The 26,909-nt window shown below is 37.5% G+C and overlaps 1 protein-coding gene and 1 long non-coding RNA gene across 33 annotated transcripts in view; one reads left to right on the top strand and one right to left on the bottom strand.

Annotated features, from left to right (window-relative positions):
• DGLUCY (D-glutamate cyclase) overlaps positions 1–26,909 on the top strand; it is a 50,591-nt gene that overhangs the window by 2,366 nt on the left and 21,316 nt on the right. For 11 of the 29 annotated variants that reach the window (XM_068946831.1, XM_068946811.1, XM_068946812.1 and 8 more), the window contains 6 exons: positions 14,771–14,864; positions 18,350–18,479; positions 21,152–21,305; positions 21,998–22,196; positions 23,909–24,059; positions 25,570–25,692. In XM_068946831.1, the coding sequence (XP_068802932.1) occupies positions 18,377–18,479; positions 21,152–21,305; positions 21,998–22,196; positions 23,909–24,059; positions 25,570–25,692 (730 nt within the window). In that variant the 5' untranslated portion in view covers positions 14,771–14,864; positions 18,350–18,376. Of the gene's footprint in view, positions 1–1,118; positions 1,239–1,296; positions 1,519–2,889; positions 2,909–14,770; positions 14,865–18,349; positions 18,480–18,892; positions 18,944–21,151; positions 21,306–21,997; positions 22,197–23,908; positions 24,060–25,569; positions 25,693–26,909 lie in introns of those variants that run through there. The other 18 variants (XM_068946818.1, XM_068946816.1, XM_068946819.1 and 15 more) reach the window with 11 other exon arrangements.
• Positions 1–26,909, bottom strand: part of LOC138067511 (uncharacterized) — a 33,614-nt gene that overhangs the window by 402 nt on the left and 6,303 nt on the right. The window contains exons 2-6 of one of the 4 annotated variants that reach the window (XR_011141614.1): positions 25,600–25,654; positions 19,068–19,114; positions 5,310–5,401; positions 3,310–3,415; positions 2,798–2,855 (exon numbers count right to left, since the gene is read on the bottom strand). This is a non-coding gene — a long non-coding RNA (uncharacterized lncRNA). Of the gene's footprint in view, positions 1–2,797; positions 2,856–3,309; positions 3,416–5,309; positions 5,407–19,067; positions 19,115–25,599; positions 25,655–26,909 lie in introns of all 4 variants that reach the window. The other 3 variants (XR_011141617.1, XR_011141616.1, XR_011141615.1) reach the window with 3 other exon arrangements.

The following is a 26,909-nucleotide window of genomic DNA, read 5'->3' on the forward strand; positions in this document are numbered from 1 at the left end:
AAAATCCTTCCAGTGTTATAATATTTTTTTGTGATGGATTCTCGTGTCATTCCCAAAAACAGCCTTACTAAAAATTTGAAATAATCCCACCTTTTGACATACATTAAGACAAGAGGGCTACACTTATGCAACCTTATGTCCGTATTCCATGAGTACAAGACCATGCTCAAATTTTCATTTCAACTGAGCTTTCGGGAACACCGGAGGATTAAACTTGGTTCTGTGCTGTGTTTGATTTGAGAGTAGCACTACCTCCAGTGGAACAGTCTAGGCATAGTGAGCTCCATCACCTTTGTATCTGAAGCAATATGGCATGGCTTTGTGGTCCTTTTAAAAAGGACACAGTATTGTCAGCCATAAGGGAAGACAGGATTTACATGTAGGTAGAAACATACAGTAGCAGTAAATAAAACAGATTAGGACTCGTTCTCTGGATTTCAGGGCAAGTGACATTCTTTCCCCTTCAAAACAAGGTGGCTTTTTCTACACTGCCTAATGGATTTAGACCTACTGCAAACAGTTACTGGCCCGTGATAGTGCTAGGACGTTGTCTGGGAGAGTCCTAGTCTGGGGCCAAAACCATACCAGAAAGCATGCCAGCAGTCAGAAGTATGGATAAGCATGTGCCCGCACTCAGGTTCTCTGACTTTGACCCATTTAGATTACTGACATGGGCATTGTCACAGAGGCAGATGAGGGAGGAAGTTTGTCTTGAGCCTGCAGCTAAAGCTGGAACCTTAAACTTAGTACAGAAACAGTGCTGGACTGTATACACACAGGAAGAACAGAGTAGTCTGTAAGATTTATAATTTGGAGAAGTAAAGCCACTCTTGCTCTGTAAGCTGTGCTCTTGGAAGTGCAGCTCTTGAGTGCAATTTAACTGACTGAAAATGTCATTTGCACTTTAAATACTCATTTATATATGTGTGCTGAAAGAATATTATTTGGCGCAATCATGCATTCAGTAAGTTACCTCTGCAGTGTTTAAAGGAAAAGAAATAGTTGATATGAAAACAATTAAAAACTACGGGGTGATGTAGAGCCACTCTCTGCAGTGTAGATGCAATTTTTTTGAAATAGAATTTTCCAGCTGGGTTGATATTTGTGTGACCTGACAGGTCGATCAACCGACAGTTCAATATTTGGGCTGAGTGTGTGCTGCAAGTTTGGGAACGTGGAGTAACAGAGTTCTAAAGATAGAATGTCCCTTCTCTGCCCTGCAACACAACTATTTAAAAGTACGTATATTTACTTGTCATTCCTAATTGTGAAGACAGAGAGAAAAAAAATGTTGTGGGAAATACCCACGTGGAAAGATATTATTGAACTTCATCTAAGAAAAAGTGTCACAACATTTCCTTTTTGGTTCTAAAAGAGGTGGTATGCCAAGCTAGTTTGAGGGCTGAGGTGAAATGCTCTGTATACAGGCTTCTGAGAGGAAATGAGAGAGCAAGAGAAAGAAGAAAAGGAGAACTGTTGCTGCACACTTCCAGGATGTTACTGCTTTAGAGTTCTGAGGTACTTGATTTACTCTCTTCCTAATAGGGAGCTGCATATTCCATTTCTATGGAGCTGAAATTGGAGGCATCTAGCACTTTCTTATGGTTATTGAATTCTTACCAAGATGGATGTAATTTTCAAAGCAGAAATGTTGGAAAGCCAGATGATACAAATTGTTCCCCTTAAAAACTCCACAGAGAACATTAGCACAGCAAGGGAAAAAAAAGATAAAATTTTAGAAACTAAGAAATAAATTTAGGGATGGACTCCCCATGAAAGACATGATAACATGAAGCACAGCTTTTGGGTGCGATTTTAGTGCAGTTGTGATTTTAGTACAGTAATAAGGCTAATTTCTAGTCTACATACAGTCTGTATTTGGAAAAGTTTTTTTTTTAATCTGCAGTTGAACATTTTGTGCTTGATAACTGTCAGAAAAGTAGATTGAGTAGGTAAATTTGCCGTTTAAAGCATTTTTTTGTATGAAACTGATCTGGCCAACACTTTTATCTCTCTAAAACCGCTTAATGTCATACCATGAAAGGAGAAGTTATGCTAAGCATCCAAGCCTAATAATTCTCTTAACGGAAGTGGTACAGCTGTGTCAGGAAATGGATCGTTTCTTGAAAGAGAATGTCAGTGATGAAGATGTGACACCAGTTCTAGGCTTACCTCTTTCTGTCAAAACATTTATTTGATTAAACTAAGAGCTGTTTCAATATATATTCATTTCTTCACTGAAAATTCATCTATTTATTTTCTCAGTTACTAGACAGTTAAAACTGCCAAAATTTTGAGAAGTTTAATTGTTAAAAATCTCTGTCTATTAAAGAGAGACAATACAAATATTTGTTGTGTTACTTGCTTTCTGATGAGGAAAAAAATGAAGGAACAATATTAGGAGAGAAAAGGAAGCAGTAGAATCTAATAAAACAGATAGAGTGGCTCATTTCAATTTCTGATCTGCTCACATGCCTAAGCTAGACAAGACAGAGATGGAATTTCTAGTTAATACAAATAATTGACTTTTGGATCCTAGTTCTCAGTCACAGGGAAGCTATTTTCAGATTTTGTTGTAAAAAATGCAGAGGACTGTAGTTCATACGGTTATTGTTAAACCTCCAAGTAATTCTGACTACAGTGTAGTTGAATTCAAAATCCTTTTCAGAAGACTTATTTGTGAATTCACAGTATTTTAAAATAGACTGTAAACTTTAGAGAAGGCAACTTTAAAAAGGAGAAGCTAATCAACATGATCTGAAAGCTAGAGATGAGGAAATTAAAACTTTTAACTCACATGGAGACCATGAGTACATCCTGATACTTGCAGAAGCCATGCATCTGCACTCCACCCCCTAAAGAAGGAAGCAAAACCATGAGAAAAGAATGATTAACTGGCAGTTTAAAGGTATGCATTGCAGTTTTTAAAGAGATCTTACAGAAAAGGAGAGAAGCTAAAAGAAGTGCCACATAAAATGATGAGAAGCGGAAAAGTCAGTGTTTGAAGGGCATAGATGAAAACTATTAAGCTCATTTTCACAGCTTTTTATTGCTGACAAATTTAAAGATACTGCATCTGTTAAACTACTAGAGAGCAAAAAAGAGGATTAACAAATCGAACAATATTGCAGAGATTCTTTTATTCCTTTTTTCTTTACCTCAAAGAAAGTTATGCAGCTATTGATTTTAATACTACTCTTTTAGAGATTAAAAGAACGAGATGCTACCATGAATTGGAATATCAGAAGAGCAGATCCTAAAACAGATGGATAAATTAAAAGCAATATGTTCTGGATTCAGGTGGTATACCTCCAGGAATTTGGAAGGAACGTGGAATCTAACTGCTGACCTCCTCAGAAAAAAATATGAAAACTTCCATTAGCTGCAAGTATTATCCCAGATGACTGGAAGGCGCCTGCTAACACAGTATAATATAACATTATATACTGTAATATGATTTCTTATAAGCAGCATTACAACTAAAAAACTTCTTTAAAAGGCTCAAGAAGTGTTTTGAGGAAAGATTGAAAGATTAGCTTTAGTTTTAAACAACCAAAAAAATTAAAATGGATTATAAAAGCAGGATTATAAACATGATGCCGTGAACACACCAGAGATAAAATATTACTGTAAAAAATCAGGTAATGAGAAATAGCTGAATTATAATTCTTCAGTATGTCTACAAAATTGGAGATTTTAACTGAAGTTGCGTAATTGACACTAACACTGTAAATTGTATGACTTGGGACCAGAGCTAACGAGTAACTGATATTCCTTCCAATCTGTAATTTTGTTGCTGGGGTTCTTGAACATTTCATTCCATCCTGATTTATTGGGATATAGGATACAGATTAAGGTGATTCTAGCTCAGCGTCCTGTCTCCAGCAGCGACTAATAGCAGCTGTGTCGTCTGACATCCTGTGGCAAGGAAATTCTACAGTTTAACTATGCTTTGTTATGAATAAAGGCCTTGATTTGTTTGCTTTGACTACTGTTTGCTAGTTGCATCTGATGAGCCATAGCTCTTTAGCTGAAAAGGAGATATAGTGAAGATTTGTTATCTTTTTATCTCCTCCATGCTGTGCAGTCTTTTCTGTTGGCTGTGTCACTATGTCATAAGTCAAACCCAGAAAGCTGAAGCACTAATCCCCCTCTACTCAAAATGTTCCGTAAGATATCTGCTATAAGCAGAGGGTATGCATCAGGCACTAGGAGGGCTTTGAATTTTCAGTAATCCATTTGGAGTCTCATTTTTTTCCCGTCTTTCTTAGGTAAAGGGCTTACAGGGGAAACCAAGGTTATTTAGAAGTTAGAATTCTTGGTTTCAGTACACCTCTGTAATGGATCTCTTCTCTTCTGATGTGAAGTGTTTGCTGTGACAGTTTTTTGGGAAGATGTCAGAACCCCTGTTTGTCAGAAAGCATTTTATATTCCTTTTGTAAAGTCCTCAAGATTCGCATTTTCTCAGAAGTGTTAACCTTCCATGCAGACATGTTCCTTAAAGCAATTTTCCTCTGGCTGTCATTGAGTAAGTGTGACTAGGAGTGAAATTTGGCATCCCTCTCCCCAAACATGTCACATTCAAAGCTACTTTTCTGTTGTAACTGCCTGTTAACATATTGATACTCGTAGTTTATGGAACAGTACATCAATGAAGATTTTTTGACATTGTAAATAATTTCATTAACTGAGTTACTTCCACCACCACCATCCTCGGCATTTTCTATGATTTAATGAAGACTTGAACTAATACCACGTCTCTAGCTTCAAAGGAATGCTCACAGGCATGCTCATTCAGCCAGATTTTGTTAACACCAAATTCACTGTGTCATTACAGAAAAAGTGACCTGTTTTCTCTTTGGGTTCAGTGTTGCCTTCCTAGTACTGTCGTAAGATGCAGTGGATGTTTGCATCTTCAATATGTGAAGTCAAATTCAGTCAACCCTGTAGATTCTTAGAATTCCTTGCAATAAACAGTGAAACTAGGGTATCATTTCAACTTGATCACAGATTTCTCGGAGTAACATACGTATACAACATGGCCTTATGATGTTTTCCCACCAAAACTTTCAGTTTTGGGTGGTAGTAAGTTGTTGCTAGATGCTTTACATTATTTTCTACAAGTCTTTACATAATAAATTAGTAGAAGGGTTCCTTTGTGTAACAGTATTTCTCCTTAGAAGGCTATCTGATTGAAAATAGTGGAGCAGCTTGAGCTGCTGGTTCGGTTTATGCATTAGATAAAAAAGACTACTTAGCAAGTACGAAAGCAACTGTTAGAATTATACATCATTTTGGGTTGGACATACCTGCACATGTGATATTCACTGCAATCCTGAAGCACTGTCCTTTGATAGTAGGGAGGAGCTTAAGGGGAGCTCTGCGGAAATCATGAATCCTTCTGTGCTTTTGACAAACACAGAATTAGTATTAATCCCTTATTTAGTCTTGTGTCTCAGGACAAGATCTTGTTTTCGGTAGCCTTGTATGTACCCTTTTTGACTTCAGATATCCCATGAAAAAGTAATCGTTCCTCTTCTAAGGCAACAGTCACCTATTCTTCCTTGTGCCTCTCGCTTTCTCTGCACAAGTAGATGCCTTCTCACCCCACCCACACGCCCTAGGAGAGCAGCCTTCTCTCCCCACTCCCTGCCTCTGCTACAGTAGCAGCAACATTCATTTGTATTCAATTACAAATTCAAGGATGTTATTGTCATAGCTGCAGGTCACGCTGCGCATCTGCACATCCTCACTGGTCTCATAATTTTTCCTTTTAATGTTTCTATTCACAGTGCATCCACGTATAGATGAGGGTTTGGGGCACAGTTCAATCTATTTCGGTCCTTTTTATTTGGTTGTTGTGTTTGATTTTGGAAACTTTATTCCTATTGAGCTTCTGAAAATATATAGATATAGAAATCATACTGTCTTATTAAAGAAGTGCATTGTCTAGAAATAACAATAAAAGCAAAATATTTATAGTAGAGAAAGTATACTTATCTGTCTTATCTGTAATCTTACTATCTCCTGTTCGTAGGATCCTCACTGCTAATCTATAGGTATTTACCTCAGAGAGGCTTACGTCTAGTCTTTCCTGGTTATTTTTGTCTTACATCTACCTATTAAGCCTAAATATTCGTGCAGTAACTATCCCAGCATTCAGGTTACCTGCAATATTCATCAGGTGTTACAAAGAAGGCACAATTTTATTCTGAATTACTATAAAAAGATCTAAAGAATTAATTTAGAAGGTTATTTTATATGTAGTATTGTGTGGTAGAGGTTATTTTCAGTGGAAGGTTCAATATAGAATAAAAAATATATGGTTATGGTTTTAGTCACAGGACAAGTATTCAGTGCGGGTATGAGATTACATCTTATTGCAGTAATGCTGAAGATCTATGCTATAGATCTATAGATGCATATCTATCTATGCTATAGATTGGCATCCCTTTGCGTGGAACAATATACAGGCCCAGAACATAACAGTGCCCCCCAAAATTTCTCATTAATATGCCTTGATGAAAGCTCCTAGAGCACAACTGAGAACTGGGAAAACTTTGACTTCTTCACTGAAGCTGATAATTACTCTGATACTGGTTCTCCATGAAAAATACATATCAGGAACAAAGTAGGCCAGCTGTAAGCATGGCACCTTCTCTATTCCTGTTCAAGAAAGACGTCTGAGATGTGTGACTCCCGCACAGTTCATGAACCCAAGGTCACACAGTTTAGATGCATTTAATTTTTGTAAATATTCTTAGCTATTTTTAATGTACATAGATTATATCCTAAACAATGCCTGCTTAATACACTTTATTTTGCATACTTTCTTTTGTATACTTGGTAACCATAGAAGAGCCACATACAGATCATTCTATCCTTTGAACTATAAGATATTCATTTTGTACTGGCTTGTATTCTGTTAAATGTATGCAGTCTTGAAATAACTCTGTTTAACTGAGAACAGTTTGCTCTGTGTGATCAACCATGGAATGAGTGCATACACACACAGATACGCACATGCATACACACACACTTTTATTTTTTTGCCTGGAGTTTGAAACCAAGTACTGATTTTAATAGTTTCCTTCTTCGAAAGGAGTGGAAAATATTGTGTAATATTTTCCAGACTGAAGCTGGATCTACTCAGAATAGTTAGTTTTTAAACTTTCCAGTAAATAAAAAAAAGCACATTTATTGTTTGATTAGGAGAAGACAGATTTGTTAATTCTTATATGTGATTTCATATTCTTTATATGCCTTCTGGTAAACTATATTTTCTATGATGTCAAGCAAGAAAGTCACTTCTTTCCAGTCTTGTATTTTTATGCTCCAGTGAACTGCTGTTATTTCTGAGTATTCTTCCACAGACACAGTGGTCATATATCTCATATAGGTGCAGTTTTAAGTGCTTGCTGGATTCAAAATTAGCCTTGTGTAACAAAATGTCTATGTAAAAGTCTTTTAGTATACAAAAAAAATATTTTAAGAATATAGAAGAGATTTCTATTAGGGAAAATAGGGAAACCTACTCTTATCAGGAGAGAATGAATTTTTAAATTAAGTCATTAGCTATCATCATCTTTTCAAATGTGATAATTTTTTTCTTTTAAAACTAGCAATCCTCTCCTAGTGTTCCTCAGCCTAACTGGATATCACAGAATCGCAGAATGGTTGAGGTTGGAAGGGACCTCTGGAGATCATCTAGTCCAACCTCCCTGCTCAAGCAGGGTCACCTAGAACATACTGCCCAGGATCACGTCCAGATGGGTTTTGAATATCTCCAGCGAAGGAGACTCCACTACCTCTCTGGGCAACCTCTTCCAGTGCTCTGTCACCCTCACAGTGAAGAAGTTTTTTCTCAGGTTCAGATGGAACTGCCTGTGGTTCAGTTTCTGCCCATTGCCTCTTGTCCTGTTGCTGGGCACCACGGAGAAGAGGCTGGCCTCATCCTCTTGACACTCCCCCTACAGATACTTGTACACATTGATGAGATCGCCTCTCAATCTTCTCTTCTCCAGGCTGAACAGGCCCAGCTCTCTCAGCCTTTCTTCATAGGAGAGATGCTCCAGTCCCCTCATCCTCTTTGTAGCCCTCCGCTGGACTCTCTCCAGGAGTGCCATGTCTCTCTTGTACTGGGGAGCCCAGAACTGGACCCAGTACTCCAGGTGAGGCCTCAGCAGGGCTGAGTAGAGGGGCAGGATCACCTCCCCCCACCTGCTGGCAACACTCTGCCTAATGCAGCCCAGGATACTATTGGCCTTCTTGGCCACAAGGGCACACTGCTGGCTCATGCTTAACTTGTTGTCCACCAGGACTCCCAGGTCCTTCTCGGCAGAGCTGCTTTCCAGCAGGTCAGCCCCCAGCCTGTCCTGGTGCATGGGGTTCTTCCTGCCTAGGTGCAGGACCCTGCACTTGCCTTTGCTGAAGTTCATGAGGTTCCTCTCCGCCCACCTCTCCAGCCTGTCCAGGTCCCTCTGAAGGGCAGCACAGTCTTCTGGTGTGTCAGCCACTCCCCCCAGTTTAGTGTCATCAGCAAACTTGCGGAGGGTGCACTCTGTCCCTTCCTCCAGGTCATCGATGAATACATTGAACAAGACTGGACAAGACTGGGGGACACCGCTAGCTACAGGCCTCCAACTTGACTCTGCACCACTGACCACAACCCTCTGAGCTCGGCCATCCAGCCAGTTCTTAATCCACCTCACTGTCCACTCATCTAGCCCACACTTCCTGAGCTTACCTACGAGGATGTGATGGGAGACAGTGTCCAAAGCCTTGCTGAAGTCCAGGGAGACAACATCCACTGCTCTCCCCTCACCTACCCAGCCAGTCATTCCGTCATAGAAGGCTATCAGATTGGTCAAGCATGATTTCCCTTTGGTGAATCCATGCTGACTACTCCTGATCACCTTCTTGTCCTCCACATGCTTAGTGAGGACCTCCAGGAGGAGCTGTCCCATCACCTTTCCAGGGATGGAGGGGAGGCTGACAGGCCTGTAGTTTCCTGGCTCCTCCTTCTTGCCCTTTTGGAAGACTGGCGTGACACTGGCTTTCTTCCAGTCCTCAGGCACCTCTCCTGATCTCCAGGACCTTTCCAAGATGATGGAGAGTGGCCTAGCGATAACATCCGCCAGCTCCCTCAGCACTCGTGGGTGCATCCCATCGGGGTCCATGGATTTATGGATGTCAAGTTTGGACAAAAGATCTCTAACCTGATCCTCCTCCACCAAGGGAGAGTCTTCCTTTCTCCAGCCTTCCTCTCTTGTCTCCAAGGTCTGGAATTCCTCAGGACTGGCCTTAGCAGTGAAGACGGAAGCAAAGAAGGCATTCAGTAACTCTGCCTTCTCTGTATCCTTTGTCACCAGGGCACCCGCCCCATTCAGCAGCGGGCCCACGTTTTCCCTAGTCTTCCTTTTGCTATTGATGTGTTTGAAGAAGGCCTTCTTGTTGTCCTGGACATCCCTTGCCAGATTTAATTCCAACTGGGCCTTAGCCTTCCTTGTCGCATCCCTGCACGCTCTGACAACGTCCCTGTATTCCTCCCAAGTGGCCTGTCCCCTTTTCCACATTCTGTACACTTCCTTCTTCTGCTGGAGTTTTGCCAGGAGTTCCTTGCTCATCCATGCAGGTCTCCTGCTGAATCCGCTTTGCTGGACTTCTTCCTCAGAGGGATGCACTGCTCTTGAGCCTGGAGGAAGTGACGCTTGAATATTAACCAGCTTTCTTGGACCCCACTAGAACCTCACACGAGGTTCTAGTAAGTCATGCCTCTTCATCTTCCTTTTAGCTGATTAAAATCCTCTATCTCTTTCTGTATTGAGAAATACCATCAGTCTATATTCAAATGATAATGCTCTTCTATCTTTTTGTGTAATTAAAAATACTCCCTGATAAATATGCCCTGCATAGTCTATATGCAATTGTTTGTTTTTCTTTCCAAGCAGCTGGATACTTTACCTGTTTTGCTGGTTTATATTTTTCTACGTAGAAATGCTGCTCTTAAAGATACACTCCATTTTCAGAAGTCTAGGTGATCCCCAAAAGAGGGTCTTCATGTTAATTATATTAAAATAAAAGCTAGCTAAATAGCTAGCTATTGAAATAGCTTTGAAATAAATTCCCTCCTCCTGTGTGCCCCCACATCAAAACCCCATACATTTGCTTAGTCCTTTGCAGGCAGAAACCATAGGTTTTTGCAGTTCACTTTTTGCAAATGTGAGTGCTCTATTTATTTCTAATTATACTTTTAAACTTGAAGCCCATTGATACAAGCTGCTGAACTCTTCATTTTCCTTGCCTTTTTTTCTTTTTTTAATATTTTTTTTACTGCAGATAGTGCCTGGCCCTGATTTAAGATAAAGTAGTGCCAATCATAGTTAATTCGTTGTATTCAGAGCACTGTTCTAAGACACTCATCCCCAAAGTGTATATGTTTATTTTTAAAGGAGTATCTGTGTTTGTAGTCTGTACTCTGATACAAAAGTAGTTGAGTTAGTTTTAAATATGTTAGCTTTGAAACCAGAAGCCTAGTAACACGATTCATGTAAAATACTTGGCTTTTGTATCAAGATAGTTTCCCAAGTAAGTTAATTCAGGAGGTAGCTACTGCTATCTATATGGTATACTGCAAACTGCAGTTATATGTGATAAAGTCCACTGCTTGGCTGTCAGTTTGTGTTAACCTTTGAAAATAAAGAAATCATCCTTAGCTCAAGAAGGTCCTGAACCACAAATCATAGATATACCAGGCAAGTTTTGTCAAATGTTTATTTTTATTTTAAACTCTTTCTTAGATATGCACCGTTGGTCACTGTCAAAATCAGTACATTGGGCTTGATGTAGCTTTTGTCTTACCCTTTTTCTAAAAATATTTTGCATTGCTTGGACTTTATTCAGGTATTAATCCACACTACAAAACTCTTAAGGTGCTAATGGTATAAGGGAAAATGAACATCCTGTTCACAGGAGGAGGAAAATTCAGTCAGATCAAAATCTAACACTCAAATAAGCCAGAAGTGTGTTCCCCTTTGGAAAAAAAAGAAGAAACAAGTTTAGCACATTCTCCATACTTGGGATATATATTTGTTATGAGAAAGATTTTAAAGAACAAGAATAGTTATTCAGAACTTGATATCTTAAAGCACCTCCTAAATAGAAGATACTGAATTTTAACCTGTGTTAGTGCAATTGCCTACCTGGCATGTAGTGAAACACAAAAAGGATCGATAGTTAGTGAGCAGGGGAAAAAAAAGAGCTAAAACTTATTTCTGAACTTGTAGTTCATTAGTACTAATTCTAACTTTCTTCATATCAAGGGTGCTAGCTTGTCCCATACATGTATATATTTATAAAAAGCACATGTATTACTTACATCTTTTCCTACCCATAATACAGGAAATGTGTAAGCACTTCACCCATCCTGGACTCAACAGGACTACTTCTCCACTTACATCTATTACTTACATTCTTAGCAGTATTATAGGCTTGGGGCCTGAGACTGTAAGGTCTGAGACAAGGTTTTATGCTTATTATGGTAGCCATTTCTAAGAATCCAGTGATTAAACTTATAAACTAAATAGTTTAAATTTTGTTCTGTATTGTTTCTATACAACAGGTGGGCTCAAATCTGAATTCAAGTGTCATCTTATCTTTAAAATTTGAATTTCAGAGGCAGAGCATACCGAGATACAATCTGTATAGCTCAGGTCTTTTACAAATATGAAATGAGGCAATAGATACTTAAGACATTTTCAGCCCTTAGCTTCTTATTGTTTGGTAATGAAAATGAAAATGAAGTCATTAACATCTCTTTCTAATCAGCTAATTGCTGCTGCAGCATTATGAGTCATATCTAACACTGAGCTACTTTTTTAAAAAGAGTTGTTATGGTGGTAATAAAAAGTATGAGATCGACAGTCCTGCAGGTCTGATTCTATTTACCCACAGAATATAGGGAAAAGGAATAAAAGCTTAGGATTAATTCTGTGGGATAAAAATATGAACTGTGCGTTCTTCAAACTTCTTGAGCTCTCTGCTGAAATTGCATATGAAGGTGATGGTTTCAGATATTGACCCTGTCTGCTCTAACTGCATTGTAACACTAGTGCACTGTATAAGCCACTGAATAGCCAACAGTGACAGCATTTAATCATCAGATATCTGATCTAGTCTGTAACTGGAAACTTGCATGAGAAGTTCCCTTACTTCCAATACTCTGAACCTTCCAGATTTTCCCTCTTAAAAGAACGTTTATTGATATAAAAAAGTTGGCATACAGCTCTGCCTGCAGAACTTGCGCAGGCCCAAAAGTCGGCATGAAACAGCATTCCTCTTGCAGGTATGCATTTTTCTTCAATTTGTTCTCTGTTTGAATGTGCCAAAGTGCCATGTTAGCATTTCATGCCTAAAGGATAATAGCAATTTAGGTTCAGAAGTCTATTTATACCTTATTAAAGGATTTAGATCAGGTGCCTTTTGATTATACAGTGATATTCAGGAAGATCCTTTTAATGCAGAAGCAGGACAAGCTGCTGCTAACAAGCAGTGCTAAATCTTAAAACTACTACTTACATTGCAGAATTCCAAAACATAAAATATGAAACAACCGTTGCTTTTGGGAAGGATGTAGAATGGAGAAAATACTATGCTTAACACTGGGTGGCTCCGTATCTGTTGAAATCCATGGGCTTTTTGCCTCCACTTTTGCCCCCGCTTGCCCTTTTCTTTGCCTTCCCTTTTGCCTTTCCTCTTTTTTTATTTCATGAGAGTTCTTGCTACTTGTAAAGGTGAAGCAGTCACACTGACACTTTGGGAGGATATTTTAAGCCTTTTTAGTTACATAAGTTTTTTTGCATTTTTATCTGGTGTAATTTAGCACAGCTGTATGTGGACACACCCACTACCTCTCAAAGTGTAATCTTTCTGACAGTTAAGTGACATTTTTCCATTTTCTTGTGTAATGAATAATTTACAGTATGGGCCTTGAAAGAATCTACACTCATATTTAAATACCTGTAAAATTTACAGATTCACTTTTTATTTTGAAAGCTCTAAGGCAATGCAAAGCATTTCACTCGCTCCACTTCCTTTTTTTTTCTGTCTATCTAAAGAGATTATAATCTACAGATTATAAACATTCTTTATAAAATATAGCTCAATCAACAACTTAACGTAAAGATAGGTATTTTGGCAAGGCTAGTTGGTGGTTCTGCTGTCAAATTTCATGAGGTGCAATGGAGGAAATAAAGAGAGAAAGTATGCTTAATCCAAGTTTATCATCTGTAATATTTGTAAGGAGGAGATATATATATATATGTACACACACACACACACACACACACACATATATTTATATATGTATCTTGAGAGAGATATAGATACATGAATTTGAGGCTCTGAGTAGTCTGAATCTTACAAGTCTAGAAGCCATTTATGCATTTAATATTTATTGTTTTATAGTTTATGAAGTTAGATTACATTATCTCAGTGAGACTGGGAGCAGAAAAGCTAGTTTAAGGTTGAAAAGTTGTACAGTTGAGAAATACAACAAGCATGTAAATACAAGAGAGCTAGTGAGAAGAGAGAGCGTCCAAATCCCATTTTGCCAGAGGGTGCAGTCAGACAAAACAAGGAAACAAGCTCTCAGAGGGTCATTCCAGCTTGGAGACGAGGAGACAGTGGTCTGAGTTGAGGGAGGAAGAAAGAGAGAAAGAGAGAGGCACGCTGTAGACAAAACGAGGGATGTAGCTCAGGAAATACCTCAGGATGTATGAAAAAAGGGATGATGTGAGGAAGACTACTCTGTTGGTCATCCAAGTCATCTGAGACAGCCTCGTTGTTAGATCTAGTCTAGAAGTACATTTTTCATGCCTCATGCTGGATTGAGGATTATTTGGGGAAGGTAGAGGACATTGGTAAGTATTGCTGTTCAACATTTGACTATTACCGTGGTATGCAGTAACTAACTTTGTTATCAGACAAGACTTAAAGATAGAAACTAGCAAATCTTTAAGTGGTCTGACAAGCAAGGCTATGCCTCATCAAGGCATTGGTTTTTGTTTTTGTTTTTTTAAGCAGCATGAAGTGACACCCTCTCAATATGCCTCTTACCAGGCGTGAGCTGTGGGATTCAGAATAAAGGGAGCATGTTCTTCACAGTCCGTTGTAAAGTACGGGCTTGGAACTAGAACATAATCATGTCTGTACAGATCAACATTTCATTGCACTCGGGAGCCAGTACTCAACTAATGTGCTGAGAAGGGCATGTGAAAATGGTTAATGACTTAGAGCCTCTCATTGTACCAATTTATCACAATTTCTGAATATGAAAGTATTCAGTCTCCATATCTGACCTTCCTGAAAATTGTTGTCAGGGTAATGGGATACTCTGTAGGTCAGCAGGGCCAAATCTTCAGATTGTATGCACCTGCCTAACGCCATTGAAGTCAGTGGAGCTACACAGGTGTATAGTAAATTAAGATGTCATGTAATATTTTATGCTACTTAGTAAAGTCAGACTCAAGATCTGTTTAAAATTTTTACTAAAACATCATACATAACTATACTTCCAGAATGCCACTGTGATGCAAAGAAAACTATTTTTCCTAAATATATATCTTTTTAAAATGGTGTCATTTCTGTGCAGTACTGTTTCTGACAAGTTGATTTATTATTTTAAACTAATGGTATGGCATATGCCATACTACCATCACTGTCTAATCACACAGCTCAGGATAAGTGATTATGTTTTCATTGATTCGTATAGGTAACTATCTCCTTCCAGCTTTGGAGCTCCATCATTCTTGTCAACATCTGTAAGTGCAGCTCAGAATATGATAGCGCCCACAGCTTAATAGAGGGTAAGTACCATTTTAATGTGTCAGACAGCAATATGTTTTAGTAACCGGTCATTAAATTTTAATATGTTAAACTCAAAATACACTTGAAATATGTTGAGTATTCACATATGTTGAGTTATTCACACAAACCTCTAAGATAAATATTTTTTGAGCTTCTAATACGATACAGCATATTTAAGAAAAGGTCCTTTAGAAGTGATCTTGACACCTCAGTGCTATGAAGCTTTACAATACAGGTCATGAGTGTTGTAAGTCACACAGTCTGATTTGAGCAATGTGACTTAGAAAATGTTTTTTTCAGACTGGGTGCTCTCAGTAGATCGTTGTTATGCAGCCAGTAAATGATCTGGTTTTCAAGTACTAGCTGCCCAGGACTATATCTAGCCTGCTTTTGAGGTTCCTTTTACTGAAGGTAGCCCATACAGGAAAGCAAGATCTTAGGGTGCCGTAGGTCATCCAGTGTGCACATCACATACGATGACAGCTGTCTCATAAGCCCTTGCAGGCTCTTCCATTAAGAGCCTTTTCACACTTGTCTGTATCATAATCCAACATATCCCCATGAGAGTATCTTACCATTACTTGAAAGTATCTCAGAACAGATTAAAAGAAATTTGAAAAGCTGTGCCAGAGACAGATCCTAATTCCTGGGCTATCAATCAGTCTTCCCAGCACCTCTGCCAGGTTATGTTAGCAGCTCTACCAGGCAGTTTAGTTAGAGTGCTGCTTGAATACCCCGTGAAGCCAGTCTGTACACTTCATTAGGCAGCCTGGCAGGACAAAGTGGGAAGGCACTGAGAGACCCGAGTTATCCTTGTACTTCTCTCCTGTTTTGCCAAATAGGCCATGGTCACAGTGACTCCCAGGTATTTTCCAGGAGACCCTGGAGACTGTTAGGGAATCCAAACCTAAGGGTGCCCCCTAGCACTGGGAAACAGCATGATGCGTAGAAACTGGCCATTCCTGAGGAAGTCAAATAGCAAATACTAGGTTTTACAGTAAACATTTAACAGTTTTTAGCATCACTATCTACATCTCAGGGCTTGTAAAGAAAAATGAGAACGTTCTCTAGTATTGACGTTGTATAGGAAATAAAGTGTCAAAAGTTATAAAGCAGAATTTTAACCCTATAGTTTTCACTACTTCAACAAAGTCACCACAGGAACTATAATGATAACAAATGGGCATAAGGTGAGTTTTCTCTCTCATCTGAAAGAGGTGAATCAGTCTGCTAATGTTTATTCATGTCCTAACCAGTTTACCAGTAATATTTTTTTGCTTTTGTTACCGGTGTGATGGTATCTGAATATCTCAGAAGTTTTAAATGTAAGGGGAAGAAAATTAGTTTTCTTAGCGCAGCTTTTTTAGTGGGGAATCAGGCTTGCCCAACCTTAGCCTTGGCATTTGTGACAAAATAGGAAGCTGAAGACTAGTTTTGTCCAAAACCAGTCTGAACTTCAGATGGTCTTCCAAATCCAAATGAACTGGTAATTCTTAAGGCTATCAGTCTTACAGGGGATTTCAGTGATACTCAGAAATAAAGAAAAACAATTTTAAAGAATCTAATGAAGACATCTTGAATTTTTATTAGGATCACTATCTTTGACTTGATATCTCTTGAATGAATAATACCAGATTGGTGTTAGAAGTTACAGAATCACAGAATCACAGAATCGTTTAGGTTGGAAGGGACCTCTGGAGATGATCTAGTCCAACCTCCCTGCTCAAGCAGGGTCACCTAGAGCATATTTCCCAGGATCACATCACACACAAAGTTCCCTTTGCAATAAGAATAATGTTTTTTAAATTGACACTTACAGGCCTGGAATAGGTCTCAGCCGCATGTCTAAATCCAAGTTCTTGTTATCTTTAAAGTGTAAGTTTGTAATCATTCATGATTTTGTAATGAAGACTATTTTTTATGCAGCATACAGTCTGATAGGTAAAAGCAGAAAGGATAGGATGAGTTAGAAAGTAGTAAGTTAGGGTTCATAAAAGAAAATCCAGAATGGTTTCTTTTGGCTGACAACCTTATATAAACATTTCAGAAATAAGAAATAAACGCTTCAAGGTCCAGGTGGAAAGCTTACTCTAAATTTCAGTGCACCCAACTTAACCTCTCAGAATTCTGCAAGCTTTGGAATACATTTTGGACAGGCAACATATGATGAAAATGAAATTTCAGTCAAAGCATATCACTGCTCATATTTTAAGTGAAGTAAGGAATGAGTTGCTCAGAGGTATACATTTTCACAATAAAATGATTAACGTATTTTCCACTCCGCTGTGGGAGTTACACCTTGTACCATCATAGTTGTTATACTAAACGCTGTGGATCTTTCTTTAACAGAAAAGTTAACTTTTGCTAGAAGTCTGTAACATCTCATTGTACATTAATTTACTGGCTTCTTTTAAAAGAACAGCACAGCCTCTATCATGTTTATTACTTCTTAAGAATGACATCAAGAATGGCTTCTTCTGAATTAAAGGCAACTTTGGAGGTACCTTGGTAATTTGGTTGCTTGGAGGGTAGCTCAGTTTCTTTTATTTGGAGCTGAACATAGTGATTAGAGAGACATGTTCTTTCCGAGCTAGACTATGGAAAAAGTGGCCAAGATCGAAATCATAAGCAACCAAATTACTGTTTTATCCTAATCTATCTTTTACTTTTTCCTAATCATCCTAATCTATCTTTTACTTTTTCCTGATCATGACTCAGTAAGTTCCTCATACTTTTTAGCTAGTTTAGATTGAGATAAAAACTTTGTGTGGACTTTGACTAGATTGCAGAAAAAAGATCTCTTCAGTCTTCAAAAAAATCTAAAAAGAGCCAGATATTGACTCTAATCAGAGTACTTATCTCTTTTTCTACTCTAGATTGTACAAAAAATGACTTAAACGTCTGTATGTCTGTTTTCTCAGTGGAAAAATAGCCACAGGAGTATTTTCATTTCTACATGATGAATATTTGAGAAGTATAATACATATGGAACATATTAAAATCATATTTTCTGAAAATAGTTCTCTTTATTGGCAAAGTTGCACTGCTAATTGTCTAAAAGCAACAGAGAAGTTGCTTTTGAACAGAGAAGTAATATTGCAGATCATAGCTTGGTTGCTTAACCCATTTGTGCTTGTGCAATTTTAAAGTAACACAAATTTTCAAAAAGTGAATACTCTAGAAAATGACTAGCTAACAAGAAAAAAAGAAAAGGAAAAAATTCTGCATTTTATTCAGAATGATAAACTGCACTTCTCCGGCTAATTTTTTGAAAGATTCAGTTCGAGTTTAATCATAAAATGTCAATGTAATAACCCTTTGCTCTAAGTTACCTTTTGGGTTGTAAGTAAGAATTTCCCAGTGATTATAACCTTGGCGGGCATGAGGAGGAAACTTAACTAAGTTCTCCCGCAAATCTGAATTTAAAGTGTTGAAAAAAAAAAAATATATATATATATATACTTTGTGTTTAAATTTATAACAGCAGCATTCTTCTATTGAGGCTGAAGAGATGCTTTTGACAGGAAGCTTGAAATCTCTTCTTCCCCATGCACTAAGAAGAGTAATTCGATGCAACAGACTTAGTATTAGTAATACTTCTGGAATGGCAGAAGGTAAGTAAATTTAACAGCTCAGAGTGTAAAAGTGGCTCCATTTTAGATTCATGGCTGTTTTTCTTTTTTGTTTCTAAAGGAAAGTAGGAGTATTGAAAGCACTGAAGCAAAACAGGAGAAAAAGTCGAGTTGCCTTACATTCTTAAGTCACTTGGGCGTTTTTGAAATCACATTGTAAGCACCTGAGGTTGTGTTCTTTAATCACAAGGCTACTTTAAAAAAATTTTTTCATCTTACCTCTGTAAAGTACATGGATTTTGTTTTCAAAACTGCCAAGTATCCCACAGCTCACCAGTTATGCCAGTGAGAAGTTATGGATGCAGAAAACATTTGAAAAATCTTTAACCAAATCTGGCTTCTCTTGCATGCATATATTATCACATTTATAAGATGACATACTGTGTTCTTCACAGGAACCTTGTTTAACTTAGTGCCTAGCATACATTTTGGGAGAAGAACTAGAGGTACGTAATTGTGGAAGCAGTTTCCTGCTTCATTTGTTGCAGAAGTTGGACATTATTAACTCAGTGAGGCTTGGAGTTACAGGGGAGAGGGTAAGGATAGCTTTACCCTTCGGTAACTGAATACCTTTCTGGAGAATTGACTTCTGTCTTGTGTCTCTCATAGCTGGACTTCTACAGAAAGAGAGAATTTTATGTCATCATTCTGATCAACTTTAAAATATATCTTAATACAAATCTACTGTGGCAAATAACTGATCAACAGAGCTGCGTACAGTGGCTTTACTATACCATAAGAACTTCAAGGCTCATTCTATAGAATTGCAATGAGTCTTATAATTATGGTTGCCTTTTCCATCAGTACAGACATTGAAAAATACTAATGAAAAATACTTTATAATGTTAATAATCTTCAATTTTAAATGTGTGCACTGATGTTAGTTTTAAACATGGTGTTTTCAACATTTGAAAAAACTGTTTTACATATAAAACAACTTTAAACTTTTAACCATGAGCATACTCTTCCATTACATGATTCCATTATATCTTTTCATGTGTAAAGAAAGTAAGGGTGGTTCTTAGGAGAAGTGATTAGTTGTCTAGGAGTTATAACCAAGCTTCCTAACGCTATAGTATACCTGGAAGTTGCCTACAGATTCAGTATATCAAATGTGACTAGTATTTTAAATTCAGTGGTGCCTGAGTTGAATGCATGATCTAAAACCATAGTTTCAGAAATTGTTGAATATCATCAGCAAAGTAGAAAGTGCCTATGGATTTCAGATGGGTGGCAGGGAATGAGGTTGAGGAGTAACTGAATATAGTATTTTATTCAATGTTAAATTTAATATGTTTATTTAACAAAAATGTCTTTCTATATTTAGCAAGAAACTATTTCTGTATTTAGTAACTTTTGTTAGTAATAAAATGAATTTTTGTGCTGAACACTCCCAGGAGAGCAGTTTGTGGGCACTTTCCGTATGCAAATATGTGCTTACCTCAGTTTAAGCCTTTGCTTTGCTTTTTTCCTTCAGGAATAGGACTTTGTCTTTGGGGTTCTTGGACAATTTTGATTAAGAATACGATATTAAAATGAATACTGATTTCTCCAGGCTTTTGAAGTAGGTTATTGATTTCAACTAAATGATTGCCTCTTAGATGACAGATTACTGTGATTTTTAGGAATGTGATAGATTCTACCCAGCCTCTTACTTGCCTATCTGATATCAGACACAGCAATAATTTTTCAAGACAGTACAAACAGGGGAGTTAAGGACTGTTAGTTTATATTTTTATACACTACAGACTGATAATGCTCCAAATTTCCTCTCGGTGCTTGGTCACCTAGTATTTATTGCAGAACAAGTAAAATGGCTTTGGTATTAATGACTATTGTTTAGATTCTTTTTTTTTCTTTTTGCTAAATAAATGAATATGAGCTTTATCATTGGTAATCACTGCAAAGCTGCTGATGTTTTAGAAGGTATTGTGTAGTAGTAGTCTTTTAAATTAGTAGTCAACTTTAAATTAAAAGTTGATTCTAAAGTGAAGAAAGTGTAACAGGTCGGTTCACTTCACTCTTTTAAATTAGAAGTAGTTGAGATGAATAAACTTTTCCCTGTGACACTGAATCTCAGCCTTGCGCTGTAATTTTATCTTTTAAATTGCAGCCTAAAGTAAAATCCCATAGCCGATTAAAACTCTCAAAAATTGGCAACATAATGACAGTATACCAGGAGTTTACTGATGGGATGGCATTAAATAAAAATGATGTAAGGAAGTGGGGTATACAGTAGCCTTTTTTCCTCTCTGTGCTAAAATTTGCACCAAAATAAAACATTTTCCTATAGAATATTAATATCCCAGGTTCTTTATTAAATTTCTGTTTAGCTCAAAGCAGTTGTGCTGTTCTATTTTGGCACAGAAATGTTTATTAAAGGAATTATACCGTCTTCAGATTCTAGTACTGCCCATGCTTGTCAGTCGTTTTAGCCAGGAACAATTTCACAAACAGAGTACATCTAGTTGTGATTTTAAAGATATTTCAAACAGTTGCAGTGCAATTTGATTACAGAGCTTTGAATTTAAAATTTACGTCAGCTAATATTTTTATGGAGCTGTTTACAGGACATTTATGCTAACCTCTATGTTATTGCTTCATAAATAAAGAGTTGAATTAATAACCAGTTATTCCACCTTCCACAATTTCAGGCTATAAACAGGCAAATGTTGTGATTTTGCACAAATCGCTTGCTGATGACTTTGAAAAGTTTTGCCGTGCAAACAAAGGGCCCCTGCCACTGCTGTACAGAAGTAAGCCAGGTGATTGGAAATGCCCTTCTCTGGGTAGTGATTCTGATATCAGGTAAATATGGAGTTCTCAAAGCTCTGAAATGAAGGCTGATGGTGGTTAGAAGAAATCATTGCTCCAGAGAATAGCCTAATCATACCATTGTACGTTTTGAATAAGATTCCTTTGGGGAATTCTTTACGTTTGAATTGAATCCATGCATGAGTGTAACAGAATAGAAGCAGACTGATCATCTTGTTCTTGAGAAACTTATCATAATTGTCAATATTACAATGCAAAAGTGAAATTTTTTTTAATTTATAAAATCTTGCTGTCTGAGCCAGCAGAATTAAATAATAGTGTTTTACGTCTCTTTTATTTAGTAGTAACGCAGTCAGGGTGATGTTTATAGTGTCTCTGGGATTTAAGAGAGGTAATCCTGGAGCAAACACTAAAAGCAAGACTTAAAACAGCTCCCTAATTTTTTAATCATTCAGACAAAATATAAGGGACATCTACCTATAAAACCTAGGTAGATGGTACAGACTTCTAACATGTTCAGTGTGCTGGCTTGTTTTTGTGAAGGAGATGTTTTGGGATTTTGTGTGTGTATGTTTGTTTCATGGTCACTCAGAAAAAAAAAGGATGAAATAGCGTACATCTTGTGCTTTGATACTGGATTAATGTCAATTCAAACAATTTTTGTCATGCATCTTACTTTAAAAAAGTATGATAAAGCTGTGATAACTTTTTCCCCCCCCCACTAGAACTGACTGCCTACAGTACAGGTTATATGAGAATGGAGCTTGTACTGGATCTCTAAAAAGTCTAAAGGAGTATACTGAACAACTTAAGGACATGGTGACTTTCTATTTAGGCTGCAGCTTCTCTTTTGAAAAAGCACTACAGAATGCTGGCATTGCTGTAAGAAACGTTGAGCAAAAATGTAACGTAAGCATGTACAAGGTAAAAAAAATATATATATATATGTATGTATTTACACACATACATACACATAAACAATTTGTCATAGCCTTGTCTTTGAGTATTTATCCATATTCACATTATGTGCATGTGCTTATCACCCAAAATCAGGGCTTTTTTTCCTCAACCCTCATAGTACCTTTAGGAGTGCATTAGTGCCAAATGCATGAATATATAGGGTAAAATATGCCCAGCATCAGTTCAGTGCTTCTCTCAACTTCCTGTGGAGCTGACCTGGTTTGTTATTCAATTACAGTCACAAAATTTTTCCTTGTGCCGTGGTAGCCATTTCTTTAGGATTCCTTTTCTATTTCAATTGATGACCCAAGTAGAGTTCTGTCCATCACCTTTCTACATATCCCTCTCTCCACACCAGCTCCAGCATCCAGGAGGAGTGATTTTTGTGATCCAGGATAGAAGGGATTTCTTCTGCATGTATGAAAGTCATATTTTGGATTTTTCCTACAGCTGTAGAGCCTTTAAACTGCGTATTTGCTATGAAGCGACGCCAAAATGTCTAGGCCTTTGGGACAGAAAATGTTTTTCCCCAAAAGTTAAGAGATCCTCCATGGCATTTAAGATTTTGTGCTCGGAGAGTATATAGTGTAGATTCTAGTGTAGGTGAAAATCTTGGTGTAATTCTGGCACCAGTACGTAGACCCTTAACATTAAGAACACTTTTAAGTACATCTGCATGCTTTCTTCATAAAGTTCGTAGGCTCTTCTTCTAAACAAAGGCTTTTGTTGTTTTCAGTGTTATGATTTGACAATCTTTTTGCAATATTGCTTGTCAAAACAAAGAAGGAACAAATGCATCTTATACTGAGTCCTTCTACCGAGCTTAAAAAAAAAAAAAGACTATGTATCTGTGTATAACATTACAGAATTAAGAGAATATCAGTGTATAGCCCTTACACTGTCCATTTCCTTAGTTACAAATATAGTAGTTTTTTGTAATAAAAATTTCGTCCTAAACATTTCCTCTGCAGCTCTTGAGCTCTACATATCTTGCTTATTTTCAAATGCAACTTGGATATCAAGCATTTTATTCTAAAAAGCCATTCCGCTTTTATTTCTGAGTAGAAAAGACACTTCAGTATCCCAGCCAATAAGGATGATGAATTCCGTAGATCCTTTTCTATAGGCACAAAAGATTTTGTATCTATGGAACTTCCACGCTGCTTCTGTAGAAGTGGGTACCGCCAACTACCAAGAATAGGCATTCCTGTCCCTCACGTGTTACAGAGCATCGTAATTTCCCTGAATTGCGGTACAGAGGATTGTACTGCAATTGAGGATAGATTCAGACCAAATAGATTTGTCACTGTGTTACTTTTTGTTAGCTTTTCCCTCTCCATATAGGCAGCACAGGATTGTTTTCTGACAATATTAAGAACATACTGAGCTCACCATGCTGTATGCACTGAAACAAGAATTTAAACCTTAGCACATGGATACAATTTTATAATGATTATATAAAGAAGCTCAAAGGTGGAATGGTTGGCCTCTGCACTGCTGAATCTTACACATACACAAATAATTGCCTGAGGTGCTACATGAAAGGCTTTTTAAAAAGAGAATTATAAATGAATGTTAGTATGCAGCCTTTCTAAATTCAAATACAGCACAAATTTAAAACAAAGTATTATTTAATATTCCTGCTAACACCTTGGTTTTTTTTTTTAAACTATCAGACAGCTGTGCCTTGCTACAGTGTTTCTACTTTTTGCTGCAACTTAGTAGTCACAATGAGACCTATTCCTGCAAACAAATTAGAAGCAGCTGTGCTAGCAACCGCTGAATTAGAAGAATCCCATGGAGCACCAGTTCACATGGGTAACCCTGGTCAGTGTTTTTATGTTTTATTCTGCATGTGCTCTGTTGTGTATACAATGTGGAGGGGGACAGCAGCAGGGGAAGTAGATAGCTGCACTAGTAAATTCCCTATGTTTTAATCCTTTTTAATGGTCCAAAACATGAATGGAAAAAATGTAGGTTTTTAATTAGCTGAACACAGAATTCCTGGATAAAAGCTAGATGCCTGATGTAGATAAAGCAATTTAGTGGAGGGGTGTTTTTGGTAATTAGTCTAACCACATTTTTCAAGTGTATTTCATTTATGTGAATATTTGCTCATTCTCAAAGATCCTAGTGAAAGGGTAGCAGTGATTGACAGCATGAGGAGAAGTATGTGCGGATGCTTTTTATGTCTTCACTTAGTTATAACTGTGAAAGTAAATACTGCATTACTTTAAAATATTGAAATAGAATACCTTGATCACACCACTTAGGACAGAAAAAAATGCATAGGGAGATTAGAAATATGACAAGAATGATTAAAAAAATCCAGCTCAAACAAATATAAGCTTATTCTCTGCAGGAGAAAACTGAAAGAATGATAAAATAGGAGGTTGATGTTTAGGCTGGAGGCAGAGGGAAGGAGGATAAGGAAACCTGTCAGATGAAGACAGAAGGGGGAAAGGTTTTTTTTTATTGCAGTGACAGAAATTTGTCAAATAGCAGTCTGATGTGCTGCATGCACAGAAGGATCACATTGCAGAACATGGAAGGGGATGGCACTGGTAATGCTACCCCCCAATAATATATCTGATCTGAGTTCTTAGATCCGAGAAAACTAGTCATAAGTCGTAAGTTTGACTAGAGCAACAAGATGATTGGGGAAATGAGGGTCTCCCCTTAAAAAGGGTAAATATGTATACAGATTATATAAATTCTGGAAAAGGTGGTTGAATGTTAGTGTCTGAAGAATGTAAAATGAAAGGAAGAGAACATGTGCTTAGATTGACCCAGAATACTGTAAGTAGGTGTTGAAATAAAGCAAAAGTCAACTCAGTGAAAGCTGGATAAGAGTGAGATCTAGTTATCTAACCCTGTGAGGTGAAAGAGAGATTCCTTGTTTCTCTAGCTGAAGAGTGTATGAAGTTAAAGCAATAGAAAACATATTCTAGGAAGAACCTATTTTTCATTGCAGTCATTTATTCTTGTTTGCCAGTGTTACGCATATAATTCTTCTTTTGATGGAGAAAATATTTATCTTGGCCAGGGGGGAGAAGAAAAAAAAAAAAAAATCAGCATACACACCTATCTTGTATTTTGCAGCAAAAGACAGTGAATATGTTTTTACTGATCTTGTCATGTCCAAAAAAGGAAAAACAAGACAGCTCATGTTCTGTGGATATACACCCATAGGCAACCAAATATGCCAGTTAAGCTAGAATTATAGCAGTGGCAAAGCCTGCTGATTGTGATTAAGTGAGGTGTGGGGTCTCCCCCCCATTTATAATGTTACTGCTTAATTGGAATCTACCATGATTTTATTGTTAATCAATGATAGGTTTGTTGGGAATACAAGATCTTTCCAAACCAGACTATGGAGATCCAGTTCATCTTCATGCTGATGACATTCCAGTGTTTTGGGCCTGTGGAGTAACAGGAGTAGAAGCAATCATCAACTGCCGTATGTATTATCATTGGAGACTTTAATTATCCTTCAATTTTATTAATTTTATTTATTTGTTTAAAAACATGTGCACTGAATGAGTTGACTGATTTTCAGGCTTGATTTCCATTGCTCTGCCCTAGAGTTAGCTATTGTTTATTGTGGGATAGAGTTCCACATCACAGGAACTGTATCTCACAGGAAGTTCTTACTGAAATAATATAATTTTTGTGCGATTATTTTCATGGCAGAAACTTGAAGCTCTGGCAGCGTAAAAGCATCTTTTCTGAGCATTACTAAAAGCTAGAAGTTTAAAGGCTTTCATTTTAAAGCTTTTTCCTTTTGCAATATTATTTTTTATTACACTACAGTAAGACAATAATACAGGAAAAAACAAAGCAGACAAATCTTTCTGTTTTGTCAACAACTAGTGAATTGATTGACCTGGAAAAAGAGTTTGCAATGTCTCTGTATGCCTTTGAACGTTCAGCTTTTGTTCCAAAAACATGAAATAAGTGTGACGCGCTATATAATGGAGGCTCTGTCCTCTGCAAGGATCTGTCCCGCACTTTATGCAGTTGTTCATAACAGAAATGAGTGCAAAGAGGAAAAAATGCAACTAAGCCATAATGACAGCATTATTTACTGTTCTCAATGACTAATGCAGAATGAAGCCTCATATATTTTAGTTCTTACTGAAAAAAGAAGCTTAATAATCATACAGTACAGTTGGGAGAACCTTGGTTTGTTCTGCTGTCCTTGCAGGATCTGCAACAACCTTGTTGTTCCTTACATATGTTTAGGATAATTGCTTTCATCACCTCCTGTAAATAGGTTCAACAACTAGGAGCAGAGGCTGCTTTTCCTTTCTTACATAAATGTCTTATCTCCAGTCCCAGCTCCGAGGTGAAAAGCAGACTCTTTCCTGGGCTTCCCAGCGGTTTTATTCACCTTCTTTATGCGGCCTGTGTTGCAACCAAAGGAAAGAGAAGGGATCTCCACAGACAGTTTGCCAGCCTCCAAAGGCTGCTGTCTTTGCCAGGAACTGGCTGTAACTTTTGTCAATTTCTCCATTTTCTGAATTAAAAAGTTGACATTAACAGATTCTGAGAACTTGTTGGACAGTCTGTGTTCTGCTATGCTCCTTTTTCAGCTAGATGGTTGAAATCTTACCTTACCACTTGTTCCTATACTTCAAACGAATCTGCTAGTTTCTCACAAGAAGTACTGCCTAC

This window comes from Struthio camelus, chromosome 5 (genome assembly GCF_040807025.1).
Source record: "Struthio camelus isolate bStrCam1 chromosome 5, bStrCam1.hap1, whole genome shotgun sequence".
Lineage (NCBI taxonomy): Eukaryota > Metazoa > Chordata > Aves > Struthioniformes > Struthionidae > Struthio > Struthio camelus.